Here is a 12,540-nt window from a genome sequence, read left to right as displayed (position 1 = left end):
TTTTGGAAACGTGAGTGTTTTCTATCAAAATCTACTAATTATATGCATATCCTATATTCTGGGACTGAGTAGCAGACAGTTTAATTTGGGCATGCTTTTCATTGAAAATTCCAAATGCTGCCCCCTACCCTAGTGAAGTTAACATTTGTTTTAAAGTTATCCTTATTAGATAAAACTATACTATGGATAGTCACATACCATCAAATAATTTATTAAAAAGACACCGTTTTGCAATGAAGGTCTATAGTGATCTCACCAGGACTCTGTAGGGTAGCACCATGGTGTAGCCGGAGGACAGGTACCTTCTCTCCTTCTCTGGGTACACTGACTTCAATACAAAACCTAGGAGGCTCATGGTTCTCACCCCCTTCCATAGACATAAACAGTAATTATGACAACTTCAGAGCTCTTGCAGCACGAACTGACATTGTCCACCTAATCAAAAGGAACAGATAATGAATCTAGTAAAGAAAGCAGAAGCTACAGCTAGCACTGCAGTGTATAAAATGTGGTGGGCAATTGACTCAAAAAGAGAGAAAGACAATAGTTGAACAGTTCTGAACAAATTAAGAGCTTTATTTGGTTGTATTATTGTATATATATATTTTTAACTTTCACTTTGCTAGCAAATGCAGCTACCTAGATTAGCCTACTCAAACACCCGGCTCAAACCGAGTGGGATGCTATGTTAGCTAGCTGACTATCCAACACTGGACCTCTTCCAAGTCAGTTGGTTTTATTCATTTATTGCCACCGGGGCCAGCCAGTGTAACTGCTAAACTGCTTGCTGATTATACACTGTACTGCATGATTGTAGCAGGTTTACTAACGCGTTAGTCCTAGTAGTTCTAGTTGACTGACGTGACAACGATATGTTATATATTCTGTATGTAGCTGTTAACGGTTATGTTATATATGCTGTATGTAGCTGTTAACGGTCTTAATACAATATGAAGGTTTGGGTTGGAAAAGTTTTTTCGCCTTGCCACAGACAACTGATGTGTTGTGCACCGAGGTCCACAAGCGATAGGAAAAGGTGAGGAGAGCGAGTTGATGAATGCGAGAAGGAATTGTATACACACAATGAGCGGAGTGATTTGTGCTGTTTTTATGTGGCTGATATGAAAGTGAACTTGCGTGTGCTCAGGGATGTATTCATTCCCCCGATTCTGTTGGAAAATGTTTATTAAACGGAAGCAAACAGAATGGGGATAAACATACCTGAATTTGTTCAATAGAAACTGTTGGACTAACAATTACACCCTAGATCAGCTAGATGCAAGCAAGATTGTGCAAAGCAGGTATTGAATGTGTCACTGTCACCTTGATTACTAAAATTTCTCGACCATGGCACCCTGTATAGTTTCATTCATAGGCTAGATTGTAGCAACCTAAAGATGGGTACAGGGAAATGTGTGTATCAAGTAGTAGGCCTAAACCTAGCGATGTTTTATTGAGCTGGGTGAAGGGAATATGAATGACAGTCAACCAATATGCTGTGATAGAAATAAGGCCATCCTCATGAAGCATTTTTTATCATCGTCCCTCATCTAAAAACGCCACTGACTGCCACACACACTTTTAAAAAAGCCATAACAATGACATGATGATAGTAAACCATTCAGTCAATTCAATAACATTTTTCCTGTGACAATGTGTGAAGTAGCCTTGTTTATAAAAGAGAACAGGTAAATAAGAGGACAAGGCTAGAATAAAATCGAGGCTAGTCCTGAGAACTCTGCATAGGCTATGACTAGTAGAAATGCCAGACTACGGCTGCAATGCAGCGAGCTACATTTCCTTTGCACAGCTCCAAAATCTTTAACAGAGAGGAGTTCAATAAGTCGGCCTGCTTCTCAGATCTCTATGACTGACAGCAGAGTATTTGGCCACATTCCATTCATCTGCAGTCAAGCTAGGAGTCCCTGCTGTGGATCCATACATGAAGCAGTGAGTAATTTGACTTCCCTGCGCCTGATGGCACTTGAGTTCCCATTCACAGCTTCATTAAATAGTACCCGCAAAACACCAGTCTCAACGTCAACAGTGAAGAGGCGACTCTGGGATGCTGGCCTTCTAGGCAGAATTCCTCTGTCCAGTGTGTTCTTTTGCCCATCTTAATCTTTTCTTTTCATTGGCCAGTCTGAGATATGGGTTTTTCTTTGCAACTCTGCCTAGAAGGCCAGCATCCCAGAGTCACCTCTTCACTTCAAAAGGGTTTTCTAACAATCAATTAGCCTTTTAAAATGATAAACGTGAATTAGCTATCACAACGTGCAATTGGAACACTGGAGTGATGGTTGTTGATAATGGGCATCTGTACGCCTATGTAGATATTCCATTATTATTATAATTGTTTTAAATGTACATACAAAAATACAAAATATGCATGTGCAAATATCTGAATAAAATTGACATTTTACCATCTGGCTTCATTCACACAGACCAGTGATCACAATGCTAGCAGCCTACCTATTTATGCTACCTAACAAAAGTAACCAATAGAAAATATCACTTGCATGGTTTATTACTTGCGATGGTGGCTTTCATGAATCTGTCTGGGTGAAACCATTGACTACCATGAACCTCCCCTTCGAGTTCTCATAGGACATGTCCTGCCAACTGAACGTGACCCAGTCTATTGAGTATCAACAATTGTGCTGAACAGAGCAGGTGATAGAACCCAGGGGACCAGGATAGCATGACCAGAGACGCATGGATGGTGATGTGTGCTGATCATAGAATTACTAGAAGGGGGGAAAAGCCTTCTCACGAATTGGAAAGATTTATAGTAAGTGGAAAGAAGCATCGTTCTTGTTTGGAACAATCTGTTGACTGCATTTGACCTAATGGAACAGCATGGAAATTTCTCGTGAATATAACAGTGAGGAAGAACCACTGCTCGAGTGACAGGGGGCGGGGCTTGGTGTGTCTGGGAAGCAAACTACACAAATTACACATGGCTGAGAGGCCTTTCAGAATATTGCATGCCACAGACTAAATATACTTAGATCAGTTACAATGATCTCCCTAGAGGGTAGCAACAACAAAACCATCCTCTATCCTATCATGTATTTGCAAGCATTTGCAAGCAGCAGCTTCATGACCAGGGCATAAAATTGTCGGGTAGGATTTAGGTATTGACGGGTAAGAATGTCTACTTCAACAGCCACGTTGGCATTCGCATTTGTGAATAGTCAAGTATGGGCATATGTGCGAGTTGCGATTTCTAGAAGAAAAACGCTAAAGTAGCTGTTTTCAAAGTATTTCTGCTGTTTTGTTTCATAGCTGCTTATAGCACAAATAAATACATATCCTACATTCCACCTTGCGCAGCAACAGCTTTGCACAACAGCTTTGCATACTGAGTGAAACACTGATAGATTCATTTTTGGAGGCGCTGGCACAGACAAACATTGGTCTAATTTACTCAAGTCAGCAAAGTGTCATTGTTATGGCTGTTTTTGTGCATGTTTCTTGGCTATTTACATTGTTTTGTTTATTGTTAGTTTGAATGTGCTGCTTCCACTGATGGCGAAGAGAAGCTGTCAACTACTAACTACATTCTCACACACCTCGTGGCCACATTACCACGGTAACCTCCCGCCCTTAAAGGAGCTGCTGAACATTTTTTCTCATCTGATATTTGGGTTAAAATAACAAATGAAATTGAGCAATATGCCACATTACTTCTTTCTAATACATTTCTTGTTCTGGAAACAATACAAAGAATGGTCATCAGTTTATGTAATTATGGGGGGGGGGGGGGTATTTTGGCTGGTTAACAATCTGAGTGGCTGATAGATTTTTTTCATCTGCCTGCCACCATGGTTGAATATGACAAAAAGTTAATTTAGGCCCTGTTCATGACTATTGAACTCTGAGAAGGGATCAGATTCCAGGCTTGACGAACAGGAGCAGGCCGATCAGCAATAAAGAGTTGTGTTGTTTGGGGGCGTAGGCTAATGGCAACGGGGGAAAAAAATCAAGAACAGCAATGATTCCAGACCAGTCCTTCCCATTACTAAACTTCTAATCCGTGACCTTCACTAGGTCCAAAGACCATTACATCATCAAAACCACATCATAGTTTCAGAGGCAGCAGGTCAGAATTTCACCGGAAAAAAGCCACGTCTTTTGCCTGGAAGACATGGTACAAACGATTCACAACATGACAATGATAATAGCCTGAACGGTCAGTTGTACAAACAAGATATGGCAAATCAGCTGGCTTAGTGAACTAGGCTACCCCTCAGTGCATCAGGGTCAGAACGTCTATGTATGTGTCACACAGACAGACCCTGTGAAACCTTCCCTGTCAGTTTGTATCAAGCCTAACCATAGACACACATAGGCTACATCACATGATAGGCCTATCAAGAGGCATATAGATATAGATATATATATAGATAGATATATATATATATATGGCTCTGGGCCAATATACACTGTGGCAAGTTTATTAGGTAAACCCGTTCAAGAAAATGGTTTGCTCCTACAGACAGTCACGAGGCTGTGGTTTGCTACATAAAGCAGGCAGACAGGAATTGAGGCATTCAGTTACTGTGTAGATTAAAAGTAAGAATGGGCTAAATGAGTGACCTAAACGACTGAGCGTGGTATTATCCTCGGTGCCAGGCACCAGTAACTCAGAAACGGCCTCCTGGGCTTTCCACGCATGAGTGTCTAGGCTTTACAGAGAATGGTGCGACAAACAAACAAACATCCAGTCAGCAGCGCGGTGGGGCAAAACAGCTTGTTGATGAGAGATATCAAAAGGACAATGGTAAGGATCGTGCAAGCTAACAGGTGGGCCTCAAACTGGCGAATAACGGCATGCAGAGCGGCATCTCGGAGCACAACTCATTAGTCCTCGTCACGGATGAGCTATTACAGCCGACAACCACCCTGGCTCCACTCCAATCAGATAAAAACAAGAAGCAGCAGCTCCAGTGGGCACGCGATCAGACCACTGGACAATTGAGTGGAAAAACAGCACCTGGTCCGACTTAGCGTAAGTAGCATGAGGCCATAGTCCCATCCTACCTGGTGTCAACGGTGTAATGGTGTGGGTCAAGTTTCTGGCACATGTTAGGTCCCTTGATACCATTGGAGCAATGTTTCCATGCCCCAGAGAATTCAGGCTGTTCTGTAGACAAAGGAGGCCCCTGAGCCATTACTAGAGGGGTGTACCTGATAAACTGAGTATGCATACATACACACACATATATATCATCATTGAGACATTCTGCTGTTTCCTGAGGGAATGAATCCTATGACAAAAGTTGGGAGAGATACAACAGATTAAAGTTCAGCCTTCTAGCAATGTTGCACAGAGCCTTCTAGTGTCTATCATAGTGCAGAGCGTATAGGAGTATGCACAGCAGTGTTCTACAGGGTCGCGTTAACGCACAATTCTTTGTTTTCTCAAAGAAGAAAGATAAACTGCTTAAGATCTAAAATGCTTATTATTGTAATTTCTAGTCGCATTCAGAATAATTTTGTGCTTCAGTTGCAATTCTCCACTTGGATGAGAATTCACGAACTGGCATTCTATCAGCATAGTGTAGCATACTTTTGTCCGGGTAAAATGCAAGATTAACTTCAATAAAAACATTAGGAAATGTAGCTGGCTACATTCTATGATTAACATTAGAAATATGATGGCCATGCATCACTTGCTAAAAATACCTTGCTTTTTCATTGTAAGCTCATTTACTTGTGTGGCTGCTAGTCAAATAATGTTGCACTTCTGTTGTCATCTGATGAAAATTAAGTTATTTCTGCCAAATGTGTTGCACTAATGAATTTTCTGTTGAGGAAAGCTATAGTTGCACGCAGGGCCTAAAATTGACACCAGCCACCTGCGGGTAGATTTTGGCATTGGCGGATAAGATGTCTATTTCACCAGCTCTTTGGCGGGTGGTCAGGATGCCACAGAGTGAGCACTTCACTTGTATTCATTAATAAAAATAGTCAAGTATATTGGAGCATTTATTTTACAAAGTATTTCTGCCATTTTGTTTCATAGCTGGTAAATGAATCGCGCAAAGTCAAAGAACTATGAATCCTATCCCACTTCGAGCTGCAACACTGCCTGGTTCGGGACTGTGCACAAGTGAAGAGCGGAGTTAAAGATTTGTTTTTAGAAGCGCTCTGCACAGGCATAAAAGTTGGTCTAATTTACATAGTTTTGTTCATGAGCTAGGTTGTTTTTCAACATTTGAGTTTCAACTGCTAGGAAAGAGAAGACAACGCAGCTATTAGACAATCTCACAGGCACAAGACTTGAGTTGCATTACCATGGTAACCTATCCCTACAGTGAAGCATGACAGTGGCAGCATCATGCTGTGGGGATGTGTTTCAGCATCAGGGACTGGGAGACTAGTCAGGATCGAGGGAAAGATTAACAGAACAAAGTTGAGAGATCCTTGGTCAAACCCTGCTCCAGAGCGCTCAGGCACTCCTACTGGGACAAAGGTTCACCTTCCAACAGGACGACGCAGGAGTGGCCAAGCCAGACCCTAAACTTGAACCCCATCGAACATCTCTGGAGAGGCCTGACAATAGCTGTGCAGTGACTCTCCCCATCCAAACTGAGAGCTTGAGAGGATCTGCAGAGAGGAACGGGAGAATCTCCCCAAATACGGGTGTTCCGAGCTTGTGGCATCATACCCACGAAGACTCAAGGCTGTAATCGCTGCCAAAGGTGCTTCAACAAAGTACTGAGTAAAGGGTCTGAATACTGATGAAAATGCACTGTATATGGATGACATAAAGCCAGGCACATTTAACAGTTAGGCTATTGATTTATAGACCTAATTAAGTTGGGGTTTGCTCGATCCTCAATTTTCTTATACAACTAGGCTAAGCACTAGTCGCACAGGACTAGTAATACTAGAGAATGTTGGTTATGTAATTATTACCCCATAATTCCGTTATTCCAGAGGATGACTCGGACGTGATTCGTTTTTTTCCAAACTGCCCCCTGTAATTCCTTCTTTTTTTGTAAATTGAGCCCAGGCGATAACTGGGCTACATTGATAATTAGAGCTTGGTTCCCAAGTTTCTGAACCATTTACATTTAGCAGACGCTCTTATCCAGAGCGACTTACAAATTGGTGCTTTCACCTTATGACATCCAGTGGAACAGCCACTTTACAATAGTGCATCTAGGTCTTTTAAGGGGGGGGGGGGTGAAGGATTACTTTATCCTATCCTAGTACCAAACCATCTTTGGTATACTGTCACCAAAATATTTGAACTGAGGAAGTATGATCATAATCACCCTCACCAGCAGAATACCAGCCTGCATACCACTGCTGGCTTGCTTCTGAAGCTAAGCAGGGTTGGTCCTGGTCAGTTCCTGGATGGGAGACCAGATGCTGCTGGAAGTGGTGTTGGAGGGCCAGTAGGAGGCACTCTTTCCTCTGGTCTAAGAAAAAATATCCCAATGCCCCAGGGCAGTGATTGGGGACACTGCCCTGTGTAGGGTGCAGTCTTTCGGATGGGACCTTAAACGGGTGTCCTGACTGAGGTCATTAAAGATCCCATGGCACTTATCGTAAGAGTAGGGGTGTTAACCCCGGTGTCCTGGTTAAATTCCCAATCTAGCCCTCAAACCATTACGGTCACCTAATAATCCCCAGTTTACAATTGGCTCATTCATCCCTCTCCTCTCCCCTGTAACTATTCCCCAGGTCATTGCTGCAAATGAGAACATGTTCTCAGTCAACTTACCTGGTAAAATAACAGATTGATTAAAAAAGAATCATTAGGATATTTTAGACGTCCTAAATGCCCCCCAGCCTTCAGATGTGAGCTAAACAGTGCACGTAAAATTAGTTTTAAGGCTGTGGATGCGAAAGTGAACTTTCCATTTCAAAATATTTAGGCAGTTGTATGCTGCTTTGTGATCCATTTACAGCAAGGGTAACATTAAATATGTGCAATATTTTTTACTGATGCATTTGATAATAAAACATATGCATTTGACACAAAACATATGAACAAAAGCATTCACTGTGAAAGTTGATACATATAGCCTATATATGAAGGCCTATGTATCCAATCAGTTAGTTTTTTTGCTCAAACCACGAGCAACACCTGTCAAACTCAGACATTTATCTCAAAATACAGGGATGTTGATTCGCATGGGACTGGTATTATCAGAGGACCTTGGAGTTTGCCAAAAAACATTAGATTATTCTGGCTGGATTTGTAACTCTTCTGCAAAGTACATATGATTGATATGGCAGATTCGGACGGGACAAAAATTATAGTTGTGGTGTCTTGTGCCAGTAAAACTAATCCCGTCAGAATAGGGTTTAAGGCAAATACTTTTTTCTCAATCCCAATATGCTGGTTAATTTTGCTATTATGCACATAGCAACACTGGAAAAGTTGCCAATTCTACACCGCACTGAAGATTACGTTTCAGAACCGTGGACAGCGAATGCGGAGGAAAGCGCATGTTATTAAATTATTTATTTATTAGCGTTGCACCATCATCATTATATAATATAACTATATAAAATGTCAGTATCACATGTATTAGAGTGATGGAATGTGCCATCCCTGTGGCCTCCGCAATGGTTTAGACCACTGAGTAAGGCGCAAATCAGATGGGTGTCTTGTGCACCATGACAAAATTGCAACTGCTCAACTAAAGAAATCTCGGTTCGACTAACAGCCTATCGACCAAACAATCGACCAGTCGACTAAATGGGGTCAGCACTACAAAGGACACATAGTGTACACTGTCGGGTTGTGCTCCACCTTCATTATAGCATCATCAATGTATCATTACTGGGGAACAAACCAAGACTAGAGATGGGATCCTAGGGGTGGTGGGGAGTAGACAGAATAAAGACCTCGATAGGAAGAAACTGGGTTCACTTACTAAAAAGACAGCCAGGGTCAAGCTGCATTGTTCCTGTCATGGTTCCTGTGCCCCACTATTTAATCATCCAACAGATCAATGGAAATTGGCAACAGGGGCACATTTATGATTTTGCCAACATCAGCTAAATTACATTTCAGGTTTTTAGGGTACAAAAGTAAATGAAGATCTAATATAATACCAGATACATGGATTGTAAATAGTTTAAGAGGTGGTAGTAACAATAACAAAACAGTGTTTCAGGCCGATGAATGCAAATGTCTATATGTAGGCCTGTAATCTGTAAATGTAGCCTAGGGCTAATCTCTATTCCAGTGTATGCGTTCCACATCTGAAGTAGACCGAGCCCAGTTCACAAATGCCAGTCGCAAACATTCTTATTCAACTTCATATGTTTCCCTAAGACTGCATTTAGACAGCAGCCAAATTCAGATCTTTATTTCACTAATTGTTTTTTCAGTTTTGAAAAAGATCTGATGTGAAAAGATCTGAGGTGAGTTTAACAAGGCTTCTGTTTGCAGTCAACATTTTGCCAGAGTAACAATTTCAGTTGAACGATTTGAATACACATTCCAAAACGTTAGTGAAACATCAAACTACTTTTTGTAAGGATTACTGACTTTTTAGCGACAATGTTCAAACTGAAAATGATTTGGCAATTCCTACTAAATTGAATTCCTACAATTGAAAGTCTACATGGCCACTTGATTATTTTTAGCGGCAGTTTAGACCCAAATCAGACACTTCCATTCGCCACATACTACCTTCTCAGACTGTTCGCAAACGTTTTCAGACTGTCGCGGCTAAAACAAAACAAATGGAATATGTACGCTAATGTTAGTCAAAGTTCAATAACTATTTATCTTGTTGAACGGATCTCTGATGTGATTGGTCAAAAGACCAATTAGTGGGAAAATATTAGAATCGTCAGCCGGTCTAAACGCAGCATAACTAATTAGGAGAAAATATTTTCTAACAATTGGAGGTATATTTCTACCAATCAGAGCAGCTTTTTAGCTAATAATTGCAATAACACATCTGTAGACTGTGGTTACTACATGCTGTGGCCACTGCTATTGAGGCTACTAGCGCTGTCTCTGCTCCACACTCCAGCACAATAAGTGGCGGTAATACATCAACGAAGGATGCCAACAGCCCCCCCCCCCCCCCCAACAACAACAATAACAACAAAATAACCACAGGAGAAGGCTGCTAGGTAGTGTCCTTTGTCCCCGCCGACATGTACTGCTTTCCGGTAGTTCTGTTAACAGTACGGTAAGTAGCTAACTAGCAGGGAAACGGGTACACTGTCCTTCGCCTCCCGAGCACTGCTTTCCCGCAGCTCTTAACTTTATGGCGCGCAAAGTAGCTAGCTAGTGTAGCCAACTAAACTACCCTTACCGTAACATTAAATTAACTGGGAAAGCAGTGCTCCGCAGGCGTTGGCGAAGGACACTGTCGGTGTCCTGGCTAGCAGTCGTTAATGGCAGTGTCCGCAGCATGTAGTTAAAGTGGTAGTGGGTGTGGTATGGAGTAATGGATGCAGACTAATTCATAATTGCCCAAAATATCAGAATTGGGCTGTCTGTGTAAACGCATCCAATATAGCCTAGCTAGCAAAAGTTACATGCACCTCTGCAATTCAAAGAGGCCTCAGATCACCATTTGAACAGCTGCCTTGACTATGTTGAAGCTGTCTCAGCTAACGTTACTACTAGTGCTGGCTGTCACTTATCCAACAAGTTAGTTAGCTAGTCACGTTCATTTATAGTTACTACAATAACATAGCTGGCAAATTGACTGTAGTAAACCTAGTTTCATCAAGCCAACTGAATCACCTAACGTTAGCACTCACAAAAAGCTCTGCTGACGTGATGGTCGGTCCCTTCAGGTGAAATTTCCCTGCATTTAGAAAGTCATCTTTGTCTAAACATCAGTTGGCAAAGTACCGGTAGTGAGCCTATTTTTAGATTATCGCACATGGAACATAAACATTGTTTACCTTTGAAACGTTATCTTTCGAAAGATTGCCTGGTTACCACATTGCTAACCCACTGTGCGCTTCGGGACACAACTCCAATGGGTGTCCGACCGTCAATGTCCATCCCAACACAGCCAGACATTGATGGTGATTTACGGTGGTGAGACGCCGCACATAGACAAAATGGATAAGCTGGCTAGCAAATTTAGATGCGTCAAGCTAATTTAGCTAACTGTCTAATTTAGCTTATGCGAGAGTAACGTTAACCACAACTAAAACGTGATTTATTCAGCTACTATGCAGTTAATTGAACTATCCATGCTGAATATAATAACCAATATTATTCTCTACCATTTGTGACGTGACTAGATAGCCACCTAAACAACTACCTAACTGCTTTAGCTAATGTTAATATTAGCTAGCCAACAACTCGTCTCCAGACCAAACGCAACTTTGGTTAAGTTAATAACAAGTGAAGGCGTAATTAGAAGAAAGTCCAATGTGCCGCCAATATGCTAATTTAACAACAATTGTAGGTAAATGTGCACTTTGATACTTTCCTAAGAGCTATTCAAACAAAGGCGTAGTTCCTGGCTAGTTGTCTACAGATAACGTCATCATGGGTTGCCAGTTTGCTTGTTACGTTAGCGTACTAGCCAGCTGGCTAACTTTACATGCTAATAAACACTAGCGAGACTACCAAGAAATAGAAAAAAAACTACCTCATGACAAACTCGTGGGCTAACCATTATTAGACGTGTATTATTATAGTCGTTGGTGCGTTTGAGTAATCTAGCTAGTTAGCTGGCATCCTTCTACGACCTGTAGTCTAGTCAAGATCAGCAAGGATTCGCTTAGGTCTAGGAACAAACCAAGCCAAACAAAGCGCGGCCTAAGAGATTGTCGACAGAACAAGAAGCCTCGGCGTTTCCTACAGTCTCCACCAAAAGGGAAAGACGTTTTCAACCCATTTTTTTTTAAAGCCACAGCTTTATTCAAACGTTTAATTTGAGTCAACAAGTAACCGAACCAACGTATTTCTGAAATTGTTTAAAATGCGCCCAGTTAGCTTAGAGGTGACGTTACATGCATTACCTCTTTCCTGGTTGTTCCTTTCCGGCTGTACCGGGCGCGGCCTCGACACTCGCCTGGGTCTTCTGCTGGTTGCTCTGACGGAGTTCATTTGCGGTGTTTAGAATAAAATAAATCAAACCCTTCTCTATAGTTGGAACGACGTCTAAGCACGCAATCTAAAATGTTTTTTTCTTAAACATTGCGCAATAAGTCACCCCTTTCCTGCAACTCGAGAAAAATATATATTTTTGCGTTGCCCCTGCAACCCTTGCTCAGCTCCGTATCACTGTTGCAGGAGGAGCCATTAGCACACAGCGACCGTCCGACAACAAGAACATCACATGGGAAGACTATCCACCAATAGCACATCGAAGTAGGCCGTTTTTTTCTGCCACTGCAAATAGGAATGTGTGTCTGTAATGTCTGAAATTGACTGACTGAGACTGAAACAAGAAAGGCTATTATGGACTCACTTTACCTTCTGAACTATTGCTATTATTAGCCTACTGTAGCCTAATCATCACGGTTACCTGTGTGTTAGTACTGGTCTGGAACCAAATCCTGCACACCCCGTGGGTCTCC

General features: G+C 41.8%; 1 protein-coding gene across 3 annotated transcripts in view; it reads right to left on the bottom strand.

Annotated features, from left to right (window-relative positions):
* LOC115112839 (F-box only protein 11) overlaps positions 1–12,278 on the bottom strand; it is a 45,064-nt gene extending 32,786 nt beyond the window's left edge. For 2 of the 3 annotated variants that reach the window (XM_029639836.2, XM_029639837.2), the window contains exon 1: positions 11,980–12,275. In XM_029639836.2, coding sequence (XP_029495696.1) covers positions 11,980–12,067 — 88 coding nt within the window. In that variant the 5' untranslated portion in view covers positions 12,068–12,275. Of the gene's footprint in view, positions 1–11,979 lie in introns of all 3 variants that reach the window. The other variant, XR_003861038.2, reaches the window with a different exon arrangement.
* Positions 12,279–12,540: the final 262 nt, after the last annotated feature.

The sequence above is a fragment of the Oncorhynchus nerka genome, linkage group LG28 (assembly GCF_034236695.1).
Source record: "Oncorhynchus nerka isolate Pitt River linkage group LG28, Oner_Uvic_2.0, whole genome shotgun sequence".
NCBI lineage: Eukaryota > Metazoa > Chordata > Actinopteri > Salmoniformes > Salmonidae > Oncorhynchus > Oncorhynchus nerka.
Note: the sequence above shows the minus strand (reverse complement) of the source record. Positions and strands in the feature narration are given on the sequence as shown.